We start from the raw sequence: 22,191 nt of genomic DNA on the forward strand, positions 1-22,191 counted from the left end.
CAGGCCGGAGCTTCGGGAGCTGCGTGCTGGCCTGCGGTCCCGGTCCCCCCCCCCATCCCCGGTCATCCCGTTGCTGCTTCCACATGCCTGCTGTGTGCTGCTGACGTCCCCGACTCCCCAAGTCTGGCCTTCGGCAGGAGGGTCCCCCCTTATGAGCCTGGTCCTGCTCAAGGTTTCTTCCCTCCTAAAGGGGAGTTTTTCCTTGCCACTGTTTGGCTTAAGGCTTTTTACCTGCCATTGTTTATGTAATAATTGCTCGGGGGTCATGTTCTGGGTCTCTGGAAAGCATCTAGAGACAACATCTGTTGTATTAGACGCCATATAAATAAAATTGAATTGAATTGAATTACCTGTGCCTCTTCATTTGCTATAACAGAGAGCAACAGCGGTGTTTCTGGACAGACTGAGAGTTGTGTCCCCTTTTAAAATGCTCTTACTGCAGATAAGTTGGGTAAAGCCACATTGCGGATAGGGAGCTCCTTTTTTTCCCCTCTTCGCCTTTCCTGCTCCATCACCAGATTTTCTTTTGGTATGCATAGCAGTGCCCGACTGCAGGTTTGCCTGAGCTTATAACAGTGGCCAATACCAGCCCTGCAGCCAAAGCCGTACTAGAGCTGTTGCTCCCACATCTGTTTCCATCACTTAATAAAAATCCCTACCTCCTACCGGGCTATGTGCAAAACCATTAGGGCGCCGCCTGGCATGTGTGTTGCTGTGTACGCGTGGGGCGCTGGCTCGGTGTAATTGCATAATCTTCTAGCAAACTAACGTGGGGCGATTCCTTCATGCATGTCGTTCCCAGTCAGTGTCTGCAGACGCCGCTCAGCCCACCACCATGCAGGCTATTAGGAACCTCTCAGCGCTGTCTCTGTGCAGAAAGAGCACTTGACTCTATGTGCACATCTGTGGCTCGGAATCTTATGGAAATGCTCAACTATGAGTCGATGCACGTTTGAAACAATTAAAAATGTGAATTGTCTGGGCGACGTCTGGATACATTTTCTGATATTTTTTTATTTTTTTAATGCCGCACCTTAAAGGAGGCTTGTTTTTCGAGGCTTTCCCTGAACACATGCGATTATCAACTCGTGTTGACCAGATTGCATTGGAAGTTGTGGTCCTCCTCCTCCTCTCCTCCTTTCACTCCCTCCTGCAGATGCGTCCCTGGGCATCTCGTCAGGAGGATTTACCTTTGCAGCCGTCTGCAGCCAACGACTCGTCACACGGGCGCTCTGGCGAGGAGAGGAACAGTGGGAGAAGATCGTTCTGCTGATCCAAGCACCTTTGGTTATTGAGGGAAGCTCCATCACCTCCTTGATCGGCTCCCTCCTCCCTTTTTTTTTTGCCAAACGCCATCCCACGACAGCCTACCCGGAGGAGAGGATCAGGGGGGAGCGAGGACACACCCGTATACTGTACGCGGTGTACACGGCTGGGATGCTGCAGACAACATGAGATGAGTATCATCGACTGTCCCAAATTGGAAATCCATGTTTTTTTATCCCCACCCCGTCCGAAGACTGAAGACCTTATTGTCGCAGCTTCATCTCCCTGAAACCGGCGGGAGCATCAGCTCTCATTCAGGAATGAAAAAGATGTCTGCAGGTATGCATGAAATTAAGACAGCAGATTTCTCAGTCTTCTCGATTTGATTAGATATGGTAGTTTGCACCTCTGTTGAAGGCATGTTGGCTGTACCTGTAGTTATGTGTGGCATGTTTCATTAGAGGATTATTGCACTTATCTGTGTTTCTATTTATGAGTGGAGATGAGGCAGATACAGCTTTTCTCTTGGAACCAATTTCCTTCTATGGGTAAATTATTTATAGATCCTTTTGAATATTTCAGTAAATGGGCACCATTTCAAGACTAAAATGCTCCATCAAAACTAAACAGAAGTCATGTCATATGAGCCAGTGGGGCGTGTTTTTTTTTCCTTTTGATTCTTTATTGATAAAACTGTCAATCTTCATAGTGCTACACATTGTGTGTTTAGACTGCAGATGTCCAAGAGAGAATACTCTGTATGAATTGATTGTCTGCTGCATTGGCATACTCATGCAGCATTTGACCAATAAACAGGTTCTTTAATTCATTTCAGCAGATATTGTATTTGTTGTGTGCCTTTCTGTCTACAAGTTTACCTGCATTGAAGCAGCTTCATCTCCAAAGCAGATATGTGCATATAAATTAGCGTAAGCTTTAAGTTTCCATGAGCTGATGAGCTAACTCACATTGTTCTCTCACAAGAGTGAAACATTGCATTATTCACATCAGACTTTTTTTAAGAGGCTGACTTCATTTTCCGCTATTTTTAGTTCTTTGATCTTTGTGCTAAAATCAAATTCCTGATATTTCTGAACTAAGGCACTGAATGCTGAATCATGTCTCACATTTACCTGACCTTGATGTCTGCCTCCTTTCTATCTGTTCTACATGCAGTCAGATCCTAGGTGACAACCTGTGGCCGTCAGGTATTTACGGTGTCGGGCCCCCTCCTTCTCCTGACCCCCACCTGCAGTTCTTCAGGCTGCAGGACCCAGACTCACTGAAAAGTGCAGGCCTCCTCCCCCTGCAGAATGACTGTCGCTACGGGCGACCCCTCTGACGAGGCGGCTGCACACCCAGGGCACCCGCAGGACTACGACCCCGAGGCCGACCATGAGTGTTGTGAGAGGGTGGTCATTAACATCTCAGGGCTGCGCTTTGAGACGCAACTCAAGACCCTCTCACAGTTTCCAGAGACCCTGCTGGGGGACCCCAAAAAGAGGATGCGCTACTTTGACCCCCTAAGGAACGAGTACTTTTTCGACAGGAATAGAACCAGCTTTGATGCCATATTGTATTATTATCAATCAGGAGGCCGGTTGAGAAGGCCGGTTAATGTCACCCTTGATATTTTCTCAGAAGAGATCCGCTTTTATGAGCTGGGCGAGGAGGCGATCGAGATATTCAGAGAAGATGAGGGTTTCATCAAGGAAGAGGAGAGGCCTCTTCCCGACAATGAGTTTCAGAGACAGGTGTGGCTACTGTTTGAGTACCCAGAGAGCTCAGGTCCTGCTAGGATTATTGCCATAATCTCTGTCATGGTCATCCTGATCTCTATTGTCAGCTTCTGCTTGGAGACACTCCCTATTTTCCGCAATGATGAGGACGAGATGCATAAGTCTCATGCAGCAGTCTTTTCGCCTGAGACCAACACCACAATAATTAGCTACTCATCCACCTACTTCACCGACCCCTTCTTCATCCTGGAGACTCTTTGCATTATATGGTTCTCTTTTGAGTTTCTAGTGCGCTTCTTCGCCTGCCCAAGCAAAGCAGGCTTCTTTGGTAACATAATGAACATTATTGATATTGTTGCAATCATCCCTTACTTCATCACTCTTGGCACCGAGCTGGCAGACACGCCAGAGGATGGTCAGCAAGGTCAGCAAGCCATGTCTTTAGCCATTCTCAGGGTAATTCGATTAGTACGAGTCTTCAGAATTTTCAAGCTATCTCGTCACTCCAAGGGGCTTCAGATTTTAGGTCAAACCCTAAAAGCCAGCATGAGAGAGCTTGGCCTGCTCATTTTCTTTCTTTTCATAGGGGTCATCCTGTTCTCCAGTGCTGTGTACTTTGCTGAAGCAGATGAGCCTGAGTCACAGTTTGAGAGCATCCCAGATGCGTTTTGGTGGGCTGTCGTGTCTATGACAACAGTCGGCTACGGAGATATGGTCCCAACTACGATCGGTGGCAAGATTGTGGGCTCCCTCTGTGCCATTGCAGGTGTACTGACCATCGCCTTGCCAGTGCCTGTCATTGTGTCCAACTTTAACTACTTCTATCACCGGGAGACTGAAGGGGAAGAGCAGGCTCAGTATTTGCAGGCCACCGTGGCCAAAGCTGATTCAGCTGAGGATCTAAAGAAGAGCCGGAGCGGCTCCACCATCAGTAAATCGGACTACATGGAGATCCAAGAGGCTGTGAACAACAGCAACGAGGACTTTCAGGAGGAGAATCTTAAGACAGCCAACTGCACACTCGCCAATACAAACTATGTAAACATCACCAAAATGCTCACAGATGTGTAACCATCTTGCATTTCTTCTCCCTTTCAGTGGGAAATGTGGAGCTGAGCAACTGGATGGGACAGACACCTCCCACCCCCTGAATGCTAGCTAAATCAAGGCAATATTATTCAGAAATGTTGATAATTATTGACTAAAATATATTGCAAACGTCATTCCCTATACCCCCCCTGCGCTCATCCCGTCCTCACAGTTTACACTTAAAACGCCAGAAAAATTTAAGAAGAAAACTTGAAATATTTGCTTTCTGCATGGACATTTTCTGTGAGATTGCTAAAATAATAATAATAATGATAATAATAATGATAACAATGCAAGCTTTCTGCTCACAATTGTAGCCCACAGTAGTGCACAAAAAGAAGAGAAAAAGTAGAAAACTCAGTTAGAAAAAAAATGGACTTTGGACTCCTCATACCTTATTTCCCAAGGCACACTGCTCTGCCATGCGCTTTCTAAAGAGCCTCTTATGTGCGACATATGCTACTTATCGAAACCAATGAAACAAAACCATTTTATGCTATGTCATATAGAGATAAAATGATGCGTGAGCATAAAGGGAACCCACTGCAGCACTGATATGACCTGTGGGTAACTTGCGACAATGTCGGTGGTTAAGTACACCACATTTAAGGATGAATGACAGCCATCAGCACTAAGCTTATGGTTTGACACCTTTTTTCCCCTGTAGACATCAGTTTCTGATGAATGACTGAGAATGGCCTTGAATTATCACTGCTTTGGTCTTATATGTACTCTATATAATGCAATGCAAGCTTTCCCACCTCCATTCACCCAAACTGGTCTTACTGCAGAGCTTTGAGACAACTTGAATGTTTTTTTGTTTTTCACACACAAGCAGTACTTATTCGTATTGATAGGTAGCTTAACTGTGACTTAACTGATAGCCAATAGGTAGATAGGTGCTGTTAGTAGTAAACATTGTCAGTAGATTACTGCATGACATTTTTATCTGAATGAGACGTTCCACTCGTTTCTAGACTGCCACTTGCTTCACCTTGCCACTGTATAGCTGTCTGGACACTGCCTTCTGTACAAATCTACACTTTTGAAAGGATGCCTGCAGGTAGCTGTTACAACAACCTTAAGCTGTATGTTTAAGGATTTCCTAGGGAATAACCGTGCAGCCAGTTCCTACACTTAATAGGACGCATATTGATGTTTAACATTCCATGTAGAAGTCATTGCCATGTAACTTTTGCCAGGTTGCTGTAAACTGGGCTGTGATTTTGGGCATAACCTCCCATTTGAGGTCTGGACATGAATCCCAGCTGCAGATATGATAAACCTGGAGGTTTTTTTTGGGACAGGTTTGTCACATCACGTGCTAACAATCAAAATAGTAATTTTTAAGGAGTTGTGTATAGAAAAACGCTTCCCCTGAACTGCCTTTTATCTGGGTTTACGCTATTCTCCTAGTGTTGCATGACCTCGAAAACATTCCTAGCATGCGTCAAAGCTCAAAGAAGCTTCTAAGTAAAAAGAAAAAAATAACTAAAATCAATACGATGGATATGTTTATTTCTTATATAAAACAATATGTATACAGACATAACACATATATTCAGTAGGTCTATGCTTTTATCCAAGAATTTGAAAAAAAGCAATCAAGAGAAAGCAAGAGTCTTTCCACAATGTGCACATCATTGCCATTTTTTAGAAATAACAACAGAAATAACTCTGAGCACTGTTCAGAGTGCCAAAGAAACACGATTCACTTGGCGTCTACAAAAAATGCTTGCTTGTCTGCTGACTTTTTCAGACAACTTGGCACAAATCCTGTTTTTAAACCTCTGAGCCTCCTTCACCTAATTCTAGACTGCCCTCGGTGAAGTAGCTGTTAAAAGCAGGGTGCTGTTAAATGCTATAATCCCATACACACATCTTTTATCCAAAAGCGTTTATTGCCCTTAGATTGAACACAACATAAATTGAGTCTAACTGTCCTCGGAGAACTCTATGATGCCAGAAGCTCGATCCGTCTTTAAAAGTTGGCAACAAACATGAATTAAGTTCTGATAACAGGACCGTGTCCAGCAAATAGTTTCCAACGTTCGCTCAACACTGCCAAGGTAACAGTCGAAGGCAGTGATATCAATAGAGAAGTTCTAATTAGCAGCAGTGTAGCAGACAGTGTCTAACCTACAGGTCGTCTGACTTCACTCCTATGTCTCGCTCTTCTGCCTATTCTCACAGTTGTCTTAGAAATTAAGAAAGATGTAGGATTAAGAGAGGGTCTGTAGCAAGAACAGTCTTGATGACAGACTTTGGTAGAATTAGATGATGATGGCAGAATTTACATCTTTATTCTTAGGGGGTTTCATTCTGCTCAATTTTAACCCTCAGCTGTAAAATGTCCTAATGCCATGGTTGCCAATATGTAATCCCGATGCCTCATTCAACTGTCTGTCACGAGGCTTCTGAAGTCTTCTCTTTCAAAATGTGTGAGCTTTCATAGAGCTTTCTAAAACTGTTTTTTTTGCTTTCCAAGAGTCAGATGAGATTAAGTGTTGTTTAGCAATATCACTGTAACTGGAGTGTGTGGACTCCAACGCATTCTTTTATGGGCTTCCACAGTGAAACCATACTGATCAACTGCCGGGCACTGGTGCGTGTGTTAATGCAGAGCAAGGAGTTTTATGTCCATGTGAAAGAGACATGACATACTGAGTGTCAGCACCAGAGCATTGGTTGTAAAGCCTCATATACTGTATGCATCAGCCATTTGCTTATCTGTTTTGTGGAGGGAGAAACATTCATAGTCAGAACAAAAACATTTGTCAATGCCAAGGGCCAACCATCTAACTTTGAGGCTCATGGGGAACTACGATTTGTTGCAGTTCCTTGATTGCCCACTAGAACCTGGCTCCAAAAGCAAATGCCCATGTTAAAATGTCCAACTTTAGAGGAGAAATACACATATTTTGCGTCGTTTTATTTCACACCCATGACAACATTGAGGGGGGTGAATTTTTTTCTACCACACCAGGAGAGTTTATATCAAGTATTTCATTTATTTCTAACATGATTGATAGACAGCTGGCTTAGCCAATGGCTAGCTGCACTTCCTCATCCGCAATCGGCTTTGCAAAGCGGTCATTTTAGATTTCGTTGTTGCGTCAACATGTTAAACAGTTTATCCCGCTGTAAATATCTTATGGCAGCTCTGCAGATATTTCAATGGGGTTCGGCTGAATGAGCTGGGAGCAGAGCTAACTTTGATTGACATACGTTGGGTGTGTTTCTGAAGCAACATGGCTGTGCCCTGCACAAAGAAAAGCAGGATTCAAAACACGTCTTCAGATACCAATTAGGTTGCGTGACCTAATGCTTCATCCATGGTTTTATACAGTCTATGCATGCAAATGCACCATTATGCTTATAGTCTTCGTTCAATTTCTGTGAACAGCAGGTAATCGTAAATGTTAATGCCTCAACATTTATCTGTCATATGATACATAAACCAAATTCACTGTAGCAACTCATAGTGGAGGTCACAATGTTGTAGTTGAGTAGTAACAATAACTTCTGCTTAAAGCACAAATATGATTAAAATGACCCTTGACTGCAATCCTAGAGATTGAATCTGCAGGACAGATGAAAGAATGTTGATGAAAAATTAAGTAATAAGCCTGCCACAATATAACAATATTAATAATAACTTTTATTGAAAAAAAAAATACATTTTAGACACTGAGTTACGGTAATTATACACAAATTATAATATTTTGGTTTGAATACAGTTGATACAATTGCAATATTATTGTGTCCAAATGTTTTTTGTTTGTTTGTTTTTTTCAATTTTTATACTATTATCCACATCCTGTTTTGAGTGTAATTCAGTTGCCATAAAAAAGGATGGAGAATTATATAAAAAAAGAAGAAGAAATCTGTCTAATAGCATTCATTGATTCATGTGTTTACCTATTAATTGAGTGGATTGGGATTTTGATAATATCAATAATGATTTTGGCTACAACTATTGTAGCATGTTGTGAAAATCTCATTCTGACAGTTATGCTGTTGGGCCTCTGTGAATATGCTCTCTCACCCGGTGAGGGACCCACCACCAAATCCACTCCATGTCAAGGGTTCCCAGCTGTGAATGCAGCTGAGAAATCTATGCAGAGATTGATTAGAAGGTGAACGAATGTTTAAGTAAGGTTTCAGCAGACATTATTTCTGTGCTGACACAAAGGGATGCCAGGGCGTTTGAAAGAAGCCTTAAGGTCAAGTTAAAACACTGCAATGTTCTGCTGTTGTGAGTCAAACACTTGCACGTCTGCTGAATGTCAATGTTGACTTTCTGAGTCGGTTCAAACTGCCATGTCAGCCCTTTGTGACAAGGTTTCTATATATAAGTCATTCATATGGGAGAAAAGATAATCAATATGCAAACTGTGTGCATGTGTGTGTTTGCAAACCAGTGTCCTTTCTGTTCATTTGACCCCAGAGCCTGGCAGTGTGGCATCACTGAGACATTATGTACAGTTGTTCCCCTCAGCCCTGTACTCCTATATCATAGAGGCCTGAAAACATCAATCAATGCTGGGACAGTAGATAATGGATTTTCTTTCTGTGAAATGAAATGTGGAAGAATAATGTAAATAATAACAAATGGATGGTGGAGGAAACAAAAAAAACATGTACTATTTACTGTATGTGAAGTTTGGATTCAAAACATAGTATTATCTGCACTTTACAACAAAAGGGACAATCTATGGACAAGAAAAACGTGAAGTTAAAAGATGCATATAATCCTTCCAAATATTCATAACCATGAGAAAATAATATCAATAATGAAGTCAATAATAATTCAACTGCAACTGTGTTATGGTGTTTATTGTGTTTCATTCCTGCAATTTCTTGGCTCATTATCATGTTGTATTTCATTGCTGCTGCAGAAACAACTCAGAACAAAGTGTTTTTCAAATGTCTAACCAGCTCTTTTTCCCCCCCTCAAATCACAGTGTTCACAAAGTATTTAGTCCACAAATGGTTTGAGGAGCTAATTTTAGCCGAAGAGCATCTGCACTGATATGAAATGCCACGAATCCATCAAAGCCCCGTTTGTTGTTATTCATAGGACAGCCGACGTCTTTGTAGCCACGAGCAGTGAAGAGGACATTTTCAAACGCCTGCCGGTATCTTCAGCTTCTGCCTGCCTTTAAGTGTGCGGTGTACACTCCCTGCAGTTTAAAAGAGGGAGCAGGGGGCTCTATTAATAGCCATTTTATTGGAGAAAGAGATAGGAAGCGGAGAAGGAGAAATGTGAGCAGAGGAGAAGAAAGGTGAAAAGGAGCTAAATAGAGGAAAGATTCTTGAAGATATTCTTCACGGCGAACTTTCTGTGACTCTACACTCCTGAAATCCATGTGTGATGAGCAATAAAAGGAAATATTGCTATTTCACTGCTTTTAGATTCTTTCAAAGCTGGAAAAATGTGCTGGTTTTGCAAAACAACAAAGAAATATATAAAGATCATATGACTCTGCCCGAGATCATGTGACGTGTGTTACTCCTGGCCTCACATCAAATGTATTTGTTGAAATGAGCCTCCTCTTACACACCAGGAAGCACATTTGTTGGAGCTAGCAGCCACCTTGCTCTGTCATCTGTAGTCAGCTTGTGCTGTAACTGCAGCGCTGCATTGCAAGCGGGAGCACTTGGGGCCTCGGTGCTCTGCTCTAGTCATTAGTCTTCCCTTGATCCAGCGATGCGCTGCAGCACGGAGAGCCAGATGGGACGGAGCCGCACATCCAAGGATGCAGGCCTGCTTGCAGGTGGCCACCACTGTGCGCAGCACTGTTGTTATCATCATTAGGGAATGTGTTGTTTGTCAGGGCTGGTATAGCATGCCCACCGGAGCATGCCTGAGTAGACGTACAGGCGTGCACTGTGCTTACCAGCTTGTAATTAGGAGTGAAGCGCTGTGGGACTTGCAGCTAATCCAACAGGGCTGCCCTGGCCCCAGACCACACCCAACGGTGCTCAGCCTCACGTTCATTAACCTGCCCTGGTAACAGTCAACACAACCGTGAGACGGTTGGAGATAAATGTTTAGCAAGTGTACTGTAGCAGTCACAATAGATGTTTGACTTAAAATGAAAATAAGAAGGATTTATGAATATGTTCAGTTTCTCTTAATTATTTAGTCATAAATACAAAAATCTGTTATCAAAAAAGTATTATCATCCTTTAGAGCAGTGGTCCTCAACCTTTTTTCAGTGATGTACCCCCTGTGAAATATTTTTTCAGCCAAGTACCTCCTAACCAGCGCAAAGCACTTTTGGTTGTAAAAAAAGACCTAAAACAGAGCACTGTGCCATCAGTAACTGATTTATTAAACATAAAAATATTGCTGCTATGCTTCAACCACGACTCCATCGTTGGTCCAAGTGATTGACAGGTGAAGCCAGGTGGCATTTGACAGGTTAGGTGGAACCATCCTGGTGTGGGGGATAATACGTTTTAGGATAATAAGTTGAATAGCCTACTCCTGAAGATAAAATTCATTTTATGAATTTAGACTTATTTTCCTAAATTATTTATGAAATAATTTTTGCATGGATGCTACTTTTTAAATATATATATATTTTAAAATTTCACATGATTGTAGTGCCTTCACATACCCCCAGGGGTACACGTACCCCCATTTGAGAACCACTGCTTTAGAGGAGCTACGTTGAGTACAGTCTGAAAAGAAAATGTATGTGTAAGGACACAAGATAAGGTCATCTCATCCTCTGAAAATTTGATTATTAGAATCTCCGATGGATGATAAAACATGGCATTGTACAAAATGTCATTATTTATTAGATACAAACAAAGTCAGAATGAAGAAAACAGTGTGCATAAACCCCAATTATTCAGTCCAACCGTCGTTTGAGCCAAAAACTTGAAGCCTTTTTAAGTGTAGCATTTATAGTCTCTAAGGTGGATGTGGAAGACTTTTGGTCCTCTCCTCTTTACAATATTGCTTCAGTTCATTGAGGTTTGTGTCATTAGGTCATGCACAGCTCTGTCAAGCGTCTATGTAACAGTGTCAACACAATCTCTGGTCTTAATTCCTTACTAAGAATCCCTTTTGATGTGTCCAGATGTTCAAAACAATATTGTAGTTAGATGCATATATTTCCAACGATACTAGTTTATTTTTTCTCTTTATCTGACTCATCGGACATATGACCATCTCTCCTTCTGAAACAGTGGAAAAAAGAAACATAAAACCCAAGTGTTATAAACATGTTTACCATAAGTGCCCTATCAATAATAATTACTAAGTATACAGTATTCACAAGGTTATACAGATAAATGCACTGAGGACATGTCTAGTTGTGATATGAATTTAAAATATTAACCAAATCCTGGATCCTTCACCGTCTGGCAGTTTATAAGTTACTCATGCTGGTGGTTTGAAATGTTTTATTAGTCAGTTACGTTGTTCAATAATGACTCCAGATGTGGCCACTGAATAATAATGTTAGCGAACTCTCTGAGAATGATGCATCAATTAATAAACAGCACACACTGTCAACAAAACATTTACATAAATGGACACGATTCAGTGCATATTTATGAAAACTGATACATAGAAAGGGCTGAATGCATCTAATAATCCCAGGCATTGCATTTATAATGGTAAATGTTGATGATGATTGTTCACAGCTACAATGGCTTAGTCAATAATTTAATGTACAAAGAGTAAAAGCAATTGCCTAGATGAGTTCACCTCAAGGGCAAAAAAACCCCAGCATTTTTGGGACTGGCAGCAAACACATATGGAGACCATTTCCAACATGCTAACCGGTGGAAGAATGTCAGAGGCTTTAAATATCCTGTGCGAGTTAATATTTCATGACCATCTCCGTCCCAGGGCATCTTCCCCCATAACACATCCCACTCCCAACTCTGAGACTCTGCATAAAGCAGAAACAGGCACTGAAACTGGTTTACGGACTTCCCCCCTTCATTCCTTGATACTTTTAAGTTAAAAAAAAAGAATAAAATAAAAACAAAATCCCTACTAGTCATTTTGTGCTGTCAAACACACTGAACATATCCTTTGCAGAAAACATGTTGATGCTGTTATCACAGCAGCTTTGGGAGATTGTTTTATTGCAATGTGGAAAACAGAAGAATCATTTGGAGGATGTTAATCTTGATTAAATTTGGACATTCAAATGTGCTTTAATAAGCAGTCCAATTAAAGAAACCAAAAATGAGCTGAGCAGCAAAAGGAACTCAGCTCCCTGATGGGTGGAAGGTGTCTCAAGCCTTGCCTTAAAATCATTCATTATGTGTGCAATAATAACTTGATGAGGAGACGGCCTCCTGCCTCAAACAAAGAGACGTGATGAGTGCGTGGATGAAGCTGCTCACGCTCCTTTGCCCAACGAAGAAAGAAGCAGTTAAATACGGTATGGGTTTTTGTAAGGCAACCTTTTGAAGCTCTGAGCTACAGACATTTAAATTCATCTCAGTTTTTATGGTGAGCCTTTTCTGTACTTTTCTACTTTCTGTTGAAAAGGAAAAGGAAAGTCACACAAGGCAAATCCCAGCTAAATCTCAGATAATGCAATGAGTCTCTCAAGCATTGTGTACTGATTTCAGAAATGCCATCCCCATAAGACTTACCTGGTGCTTTTATTATTATCCCTGGTGAGTAATACACAAGTCATACTTTCAGATCTGTTTCATGTCTTTTGCTTTGGGAAGAAAACTCAATAATTGTGGTGCATTTTAATTGCAAGTGAAAGAATTTCAATTCAATTTATACATCTATCTATATTTCAGCAAAATGTCTGCTCTTGTTCAAATAAGTCTAAGCATTACTAGCATATGACCATGTCATCTATTGGACCATCTTCCTGATTGCATTGCATTTTTATTTGACTTTATTTGTCAGACTGTTGTCTTGGTATGTTTAAGATAAAGGTTCAGGAACAATTTAAAAAAAGGAGTGCACATGATCTGGATGGCCTTTCTGATCATTAGTCTAACAAACCATGGTCAAAGCTGTGAAATTCTACAAAACCCCAAAATAGTTGTAAGAAAAAAAACATCACTTGCCTTTAAACCCATGCCAGGTTCCTACCACTGGAGGCAGCGGAGAAAGATTTGCAGTTGATACGGACACAATGAACCAGATCCAGGCAATGTCATGGGCTTTTAAAAAGTGAGATTCAAGACTATAGAAGTTAATCGTCATTATAGAAATTGCAGTACATCCAAGGGTAAGAAATTAAGTTCTGAGAGTCCTGTGAGGGGCAATAAAGCAGGACATTAAAGCATCTGAAACACAGTAGATAAATAATATTATATACTGTACAATACATACATACATACATACATACATACATACATAAAAGATATTCAATGGAATACAATCATAAGAAGATTAAGAAAGTATATGACAAAAGTGCAAATAACAAAAAGGTATGAGTTTTATGGTCCAAGAAGGGTTAGTTACATTTGGTACTTGTAGGCCATGAAAATGATTTCAGTATGTTGTAGCATCATATGCCGGGAAGAAGTTTCCCTGTGTCGTTGTTCAGCCCGAATCAATATTTGCCAAAGTAAATTTCCCCAGTTGTTGAAGTTTACTGAGTTTTATTATCTGTCTTTTCCATTGTTGTGGTGGACGTTTTGTTCAATGTTCTTTAAAATGTATCTTCTATTCATTGAGCTGAAATCAACTGAAGCTGCAGTGTTGAGAATGAACACACAGCTATCTTAATATACTGCAACAAATTTTAAATCAGATTGAGCTTTGAATTTTTAATGAGCTATTGATGTTTTTAAAACCACATAATACATTGTTTACTGATTTACCACAATGTGGTAGACAGTATGCAGGATGTGAGCGACTGCACAATTTGCAGCATGTAAGACAGACCTATGCTGTATAGTCTGCATCGCCTACTGTATCCCATCATGGGATAACCACTTTTCTGGTGACATTCAGTATACATTGACTGTGTATATTGAGTGACTGCTGGATTAGTATACAGTACATACTACATGCTGCATTGTATGTTCGGTGTGTTTGATTTTTTTCTTTAAAAATTCTGTTGAAGAATAAACTGTTGTTTTTTTGTTTGTTTTTACCATATGTGGTGCTGTGCACTCTGGCCGTCTTTCCAGTTTGATCTCGTCTGTCAACAGAGCATTGAAACAGAAGCCTTGTGGTTTGTTCAAAAGTAACTTTGCAATCTTGAGCTTCTGTCATGTTATTTGTAGAAAGAAGAGTCTTTGTCATCCTAATCCTTCTAAACAAGCCATCACTGTGCAGTCTTTCTCAAATCTAGGTCTGCATCTATCAAATATCTTGTAATCGATTATTCTATTGACTATTCCATCGATTAATTGAGTAATCAGGTAAAGTAATCAGGTAAAATACTTTTACTTAATTAAAGCCCATTTATAAATATACAATAGAAAACAAGACATATCGCTTAATAAAAACTACCCATTTGTTGCCTTTATACGAAAAAATTTACATTGATTTACATATTATGCAAACTAGTAAACTGTTCAGTTTTCCCAATAAAACTAAACACCCACTTGTTTTTTCTAAGTATCAAAAATAAAATAAAAAATATTCTAAAACATCGCCTTTCAATTGTGCAACGTTGAAACAGAAATGCTCGGCTGTAGTCCGGGACTTGGAACAAGAGTCTTACACAATGTACACACACCACGACGTAGTCCTTAATTATTATTTTTTATATATATTTTTATCCCCGATTTTTTCCCATTTTTCATCACCCAGTGCTCCTACCTAAGTGACAGTCCTGGGGCCTCATCTATAAAGCTTGCTTGCGCAGAAAAAGCGCATGAAAGTTGCGGAAGCCACCTTCTACGCAAATCCTCGGATCTAAAAAGAAAAAACTAACCGAAAAATCTGCTTATCTTTACGGCAACTCGGACCCTCCCGTAAGAATTTACTTAAGACACGGAGAACTGGCGACGCAGGGATTGAGGTGGTGAAATGAAGCCAGATTCATGTCATACTCTTAATAATGTCATCACATATCACAAAATATATCAGACTTAAAATAATAAAATAATAAAATAAAATAATATAGCGCTGATCGTGTTCCTCTGTGTGTGAAGCTGTCAGTCAGGACTCTGGTGCTGCTGGAGCTGCAGCCGCGGTGCAGGACACGCCGGGAACCTCCTTCACCGCTTTAGGACAGAACAAATGAGGGGCTGCGTTTAGGGAGCCCCACGGAGCCCCTCATTTCTTCCCTAAAGGGACTCAGATTTGTTTTCATATGAGTTTTACGGGCGCGTGAAACCTTTACGTGCGGGTGTATGGTGCCTAAATTATGGCCCCGCGTTAAAACGACGCAGAGCCGGCGTAGGGTACGCGGCGACGCGCACCTACGCCGTAGGCTCTGCGTTGGTGACGCAGAACCATAAACCCACCTGAGCCGCTCTGAGGGGAGACGGGAGAGGAGGAAGGGGAGCGGGGGGGGGGGGGGGGGGGGGGGGTGAAGCGGGGCTGCGGGGCTGTTCTCGTATCGCTTTCATACAGTATCTTGATAATTTGCAATTTAAGGCTGAGCCTACCGTTAGTTTTTAAACTGTAAAAAGTAAGGGGAAAATAAACATGATTTTGAAAAGACGGGGGGACGTGTGTCCCCCTGTTGCACCGGGGAACTCACGGCGTTCCGCGCAGCAACGGCGTGCTGCCACTCACTCGCTTTATTTTATACTATTTATTTTTCTACTTTTACTGTGACCACAAAATAATGTGGTTTTCCTGTCCTCCTCCTCATCAACAACATCTAGATCTCAGATCTCAGTGAAATTCAGTGGCACGGTGGCTCGACACGTTCATTCATTCATTCTGAAGCCAAACAGGTTGCAGGAAGCCACTGCGCATGCTCAGCAGGCTCATTCATATGCAAAATGATTCCATTTTCGGTAGAAAGTGGGCGTGTAGGGGGCGGGATACCAGGCGGATTCACGTGCGCAGCCTTCCAGCTGGACTGTGATTTATAAAGAGAACCTACGTGGAAGTCTGCGTGCACGCGGTTTTATAGATCCGGATTTTTTTTTGCGCCCGCCATTTTCGGCTTTTGAGCGTACGTGCACTTTTAGTATGACTCCTACGCAGTCCATTTTAAATGAGGCCCCTGGGCATTGCCATCCTCTACCAACCCCGGGAGGGCCCAGCACTGAGCTCAGGTCTCCTCCTTAACCTGAGGAGTGAGCAGGGTGGGGTTTCTCCGGCCGGACGTAGCGCGTGGAAGGATCACGTTATTCCGGCCGGATCCTCCCCACCCCATCTGGTTCCCCGATTGGCCAGAGGGGGCATGTGTAGCCCAGGACTGTGTGCATGTTTTTGTGAGGGTAGCTCACATTAACTACCCAAGGGAACACGGGGAGAACATACAAACTCCACACAGAAAGATCCTTTCGCCAACCCCACCCAGGGTGTGGGCGCTGAAGTCATGGGGGAAATTAACACACTTCAGCGCCCACAGCGTCCCCGGCGGGAATTGAACCCACCTTCTTGCTGTGAGACGGCTATTTTTTTTTTAATTTGCTGTGTAATCCGTAAAGGAGGGTACTGCCTTGAATATTTGTCTTGAATATTTGAAAAATCTTCCTCATTGTCAAATGATGAACTCCTCCAAAACGTTTAGAGGGCCTCACACTTGCTGAGATTCAGCTAATTAAATGCATTTGATCAATTAAATCTCAGCAAGCGTGTAATACTTGCTCTGTACAAATAATAAATAAATAATGAGACTATTATTTTATCTGTGGCTGACTGTTCCTCTGAAGATGTAGGCTACTTACATAATTATAAGACACGATAAGGACTAGATGATTTCCAGATAGATAAAACTTCAGAGCTGAAAGAGATTGTAAGAACTGTAAGTATGCATTTAAAATAAAACCCAACAGACTTCTTTATTTTAGGCTTTAAATGAGCGTTTATAGTTTTTCAAGTTATAATTAAACAGACTTTAAGTTCATGTTATCATTATTATTTTAGTTATTTATTTTTAAGGATGGATGGGCGTGAGTGAATGATTGATTGACTGATTTATTGTCCTTCACTTACCAAGTACCCGTTTAGCTATGTAAATGCATACTTTTGTGCGTGTGTGTGTTTGAAACACCTTCTGTTGCTTTTGTTTTAATCAAGAGTTTTGTCATTCACACAGCGTTTTTGGTTGTAGAAACAGATGGGAAGTCTAATATTGACTTTTAGTAAGGACCTGGGGCCTCATCTATAAAGCTTGCTTGCGCAGAAAAAGCGCCTGAAAGTTGCGGAAGCCGCCTTCTACGCAAATCCTCGGATCTAAAAAGAAAAAACTAACCGAAAAATCTGCGTATCTTTACGGCAACCTGGACCCTCCCGTAAGAATTTACTTAAGACACGGGGAACTGGCGACGCAGGGATTGAGGTGGTGAAATGAAGCCAGAATCTGGCTGCCAGATGCATGTCATACTCTTAATAATGTCATCACACATCACAACATATATCAGACTTAAAATAATAAAATAATAAAATAAAATAAAATAGCGCTGATCGTGTCCCTCTGTGTGAAGCTCAGTCAGTCATGACTCTGGTGCTGCTGGAGCTGCAGCCTCTTCTTCACCCGCTTTAGGACAGAACAAATGAGGGGCTGCGTTTAGGGAGCCCCACGGAGCCCCTAAAGGGACTCAGATTTTTTTTCGTATGAGTTTTACGCGCGCGTGAAACCTTTACGTGCAGGTGTATGGTGCGTAAATTAGGGTCCCGCGTTAAAACGACGCAGAGCCTACGGCGTAGGGTACGCGGCGACGCGCACCTACGCCGTAGCCTCTGCGTTGGTGTAACGCAGAACCGTAAACCCGCCCTGAGCAGCTCTGAGGGGAGACGGGAGAGGAGGAGGGGGAGCGGGGCTGCGGGGCCGTTCTCGTATCGCTTTCATACAGTGTCTTGATAATTTTCAATTTAAGGCTGAGCCTTCCGTTAGTTTTTAAACTGTAAAAAGTAAGGGGAAAAAAAACATGATTTTGAAAAGACGGGGGGACGTGTGTGTGTGTGTCCCCTGTTGCGCCGGGGAACTCACGGCGTTTAGCGCAGCAACGGCGTGCTGCCACTCACTCGCTTTATTTTATTGTATACTATTTATATAGTTATTCTAACTTTTACTGTGACCACCAAATAATGTGGTTTTCCTGTCCTCCACATCATCTACAACATCTCTGTCTCCGTGAAAGTCAGTGTCACGGTGGCTGCTACTTCTAATTCATTCTGACGCCAAACAGGCTGGAGGAAGCCACTGCGCATGCTCAGTTGGCTCATCCATATGCATTTATGGGCGTGTAGAGGGCGGGATTAGAGGCGGATTCAGCTGCGCAGGTCTGTGATTCATAAAGGAACGTTGCGTGCAAATCTGCGTGCACATGGTTTTATTGATCCGGATTTTTTTTTGCGCCCGGCATTTTCGGCTTTTGAGCGTACGTGCACTTTTAGTATGACTCCTACGCAGTCCATTTTAAATGAGGCCCCTGATCATCTCCTTCATTTCTGTCACACTGATACCAAAGATGTTAGCTCTGCACCAAGCCTCCTGCAATCCCACCTCCTATGTCTAATGGTAGTTGGAACTACTACATTCACCACTGCTGCGTCATCTGCACCATGACGATGTGGGGGCTCCTAACTCTGGCTGAGCACTATTGTGTCAATAGAGCGTCAACACAGCAGGGAGCTCAGAACACATCCCTGGGGGGAGATAGATTTGAGGATGCAGTGGGAAGAAGTGATGTTGTGCATTCTGACAGGCTGTCATCCGTTTGTCAAAAAAAAGAAAAAAAAAACAGTATCCAGTTGCATAGTGATGCACGAAGCCCAAATGCGTTCAATCAGTGTTTGTAGGATTGTTAGGATTTCATGAAATTGTTAAAAGCTCAAAGAATTTCTAACACTGGAGGGCTTTCTCTTTATATTCAAAGTAACCTCGTATTTAGCAAGACATGGAGCCACCCCCTGGTGTTACGGGTAGACTATATTAGATGTAGAGGTTAAATACAATACACATGCCATTGTTGAGAGGAGACATTGGTTTAGCATTGGGGGGTCTTATCTGTGTTCTGGGTTGGCACCCCAGGTGAGAGAATAACAAAGGAGATGGAAGTGACACGTTCAGGGGGGTCTTTCCTGTAGCTGGCTCCACCAATGAAATTCATTTACAAAGAACACCCCCCTTTTTAGTATAAATTCAACTGGACTGATGACCACCGTGTGCATTTCTTTCCTACCCACCATGGTCTGAGAGAAGTGTTCCTCCGGCCGGAAAATATTGTGTTTGACATATTAAAAGCTTGTATTAACTTTGATTCTATTCCACTAGTTTTCTTATGGTTCGCCAGACAAACGAACACGAATCTTTCAGGATGAAGAAGCAATGGTAAAATCCAGGAACTGGAGTCTGACATAGAGGCCCCTCCTCTCCAGGATGAAGAAGGCCACAGCAACATCACACAAGATGACATCTGCAGGAAACCTCTTCTTCCTGTAAGCATACTGATGCGGGTCAACAGTGGTGTCAATCTTTCTTTTATCTAGTCCATGACTATTGGAGTAAGACAATGAGCTCAAAAAGAATAATTACTACAAGATCATTATTCATTTGAAAGACTGTGAAACTGTCACACATTTGACCCAAAATCACAGTGATTTAAAAAGCAGGTGCAATTGTGACTATAATCAGGTCAGCATCTTCTGCTCTCCCTGAACAAATGTGTGTATCATCATATTAGAAGGTGGAACTAGTTTCCTGCTGACATAATGGGGTTCCTGGAAGGTGATTTCAAGTCAGGTGCTAGAAACGAGGCCGTTTAGCAGCTTGCCTTCATTTATAATTCATGTTTGATCAAACGGAGTGATTCAGGTTGTGATAAACAAGGACTTAATACAACGAGAGGAATCACGTTTTTATCGTGTATGTATTTTAGGAGCCATTATTGAACAATGAAGGCTGCAGTTTGTTTTATCCATTTATGCAGAAACCGCTGCAAATACTTGGGCTAGAGAGCAAGATGCATACATATTCTCTGAAAGATTCACACATGTATCCACAGCACTGCAACAAAGGCTCACAATGCGGCACTAGAAGAGCTTACGTTTGAGTACCTGTCTATCTGTCCCCAGCAACATGGCAACAACCGTGACTTTTCAGCACAGGGTATCTAATTCCCCCGGACAGATCAACAGCAAACGTCTAAACAAAGTAACCGGAGCCCTCGGGAGGATTAACTGAAGAGTTTGGTGTAGAAATATTTTATAAGCTAACAAAGAATTCTGTTCAATGAGAGTGAGCAAATCCAGAACTGCCTGCGTGGGGTTTAAAAGCTGCACTCTGTTGATAAGGTTGCACTGGTCTCTGAGAAAGGCAGGGTTTGCGTTATGTGGGAGAGAACATGCTGAATGATGCTGAATATTAATTATTTTATCAGCACAGAGGGAAAGGGTGATGATTTAATTCACAGCAATCACATTTCAATGTATATTGTAATAATCATGTATGAGTGAACAGTGCAGGCAACAGTTTCGATTAAACTGTTTGACATAGACGTTTAATTGAATACAAATGTAAATTTATATAAGAATGAAATGTGCAATGGTCACTTATTATGGTAAAAAGCAATACAAAACTTGACCAGAAATGAAAATACATTCATCAAATAAATTATATTTGATTCCCCTTATACGTGGAACAAACTTCAAAAGGATCTAAAAATAACAGAACTTATTCCACTGAGCGATTTTAAAGCGACACTACGTAACTTTTCCACCTTAATATAATATTTCCAGAGTCATTGTGATGGTACATCAACTTACAACAGGTTTAATGACACCTCTGTCATGGTCTGAGGGGTCTGTATCGCCTTCACGGGCACTATGTAACTTTGAGGTGCATGGTAGGAACCCTGCCACACTACTGGTAAAGCACTACCGCTTTTGTCCAAAGGAGCCGCCAAACTCAACAAAAGCTGAAAGTTACGTTGTGCTGCTTTAAGTCTAGAATGAGTGCACTTGAGACAGCATCTCTGATTTGTAACTGTTTTAAAGGATTTCCATGTTTTGTTTCATTTGATTTTATTTGATTTTAATATTTCATATTACACCTCTGTCAATTTTAATATCTGAAATCTTGTGCTGCCTCTTGGCCAGGTCACCCTTGCAAAAGAGATTTTTAATCTCAATGGGTTTCTTTTCCTGGTTAAATAAAGGTTAAATAAAAAAAAAAAAAATAATGTACAGGACCAATAGGGATAGGATAATAGACTCTTTTAGACCCCTATAAGTTATTAAAAAATCTCAAATATTATTACCCTTTGTGCTTTTTGTTGTCCGTCCGTCCATAATGTCAAACTTTGACTGGTTTCAATTAAATTATGTCATCTTCCTTTAAAGGTTTGGCTGAAATATTAACACCATATAGTGCTTATCTCAACCAACCAGCTCTGATTGGTCATATAGCACTAGAGGATGGAAACATTTGCGTATTTCTCCAGGTCTTCTCTCTTGTGGGGCATAATGGGGTTGGAGATAGTAGTAATTCATTTTGCAAGCATTTATTATGAACCACAGAGTAAACATGTGAATCTGGTTGTCAGCATTAAATGAACATTTTAGGTATCAAGACAGTCAGAAACATGAAGTTGACAACTTGACTTATAGTGTCAAAAACACTGTTTTACCTTAATAATTGCTGATATATTTCAGTTTTGAGTGCTAGAACAACAGATCAGAAATGACATCACTGCTACGACCACATCCGTATCAAGAATTAATTTACTAATTAAAATGCGTCTATTGGGCCTTTTCCACCAAAGTGATTCCAAAGCTGGCTAAGAGCTAGTAAGTAAAAACTAATTGTTTGTTTTTTGATGGCAAAACGCAAAGAATGTTTTTTCTTCAGGGCCAAGAAACCTGGTATTACACCGGCCCCAAACACTGCTGGGCTACATGCAAGAACCAGTAACATCCAGGGCTCAGGGCAGGATTATCGTACAACTGAAACATGGTGACTGCTATTGTTCAGACATGAGTATTTACCACTATTAGAAAGGAGGCAAA

At 41.5% G+C, this 22,191-nt stretch overlaps 1 protein-coding gene across 1 annotated transcript; it reads left to right on the forward strand.

Moving 5' to 3' along the window:
* The first annotated feature begins 1,237 nt into the window (after nt 1-1,237).
* Nucleotides 1,238-8,964, forward strand: LOC133448378 (potassium voltage-gated channel subfamily A member 2). The gene is made up of 2 exons (XM_061726830.1): nt 1,238-1,605; nt 2,443-8,964. Exon 2 carries the CDS (start codon nt 2,580-2,582, stop codon nt 4,074-4,076), a length of 1,497 nt encoding a protein of 498 aa, XP_061582814.1. The 5' UTR covers nt 1,238-1,605; nt 2,443-2,579; the 3' UTR covers nt 4,077-8,964.
* The last annotated feature ends 13,227 nt before the right edge of the window (nt 8,965-22,191 follow it).

This window comes from Cololabis saira, chromosome 8 (genome assembly GCF_033807715.1).
Source record: "Cololabis saira isolate AMF1-May2022 chromosome 8, fColSai1.1, whole genome shotgun sequence".
NCBI classification, from domain to species: domain Eukaryota; kingdom Metazoa; phylum Chordata; class Actinopteri; order Beloniformes; family Belonidae; genus Cololabis; species Cololabis saira.

Coding starts and splice junctions, on each gene's coding strand:
- LOC133448378 (XM_061726830.1), top strand. CDS start 2,580: ATGACTGTCGCTACGGGCGACCCCTCTGACGAGGCGGCTGCACACCCA.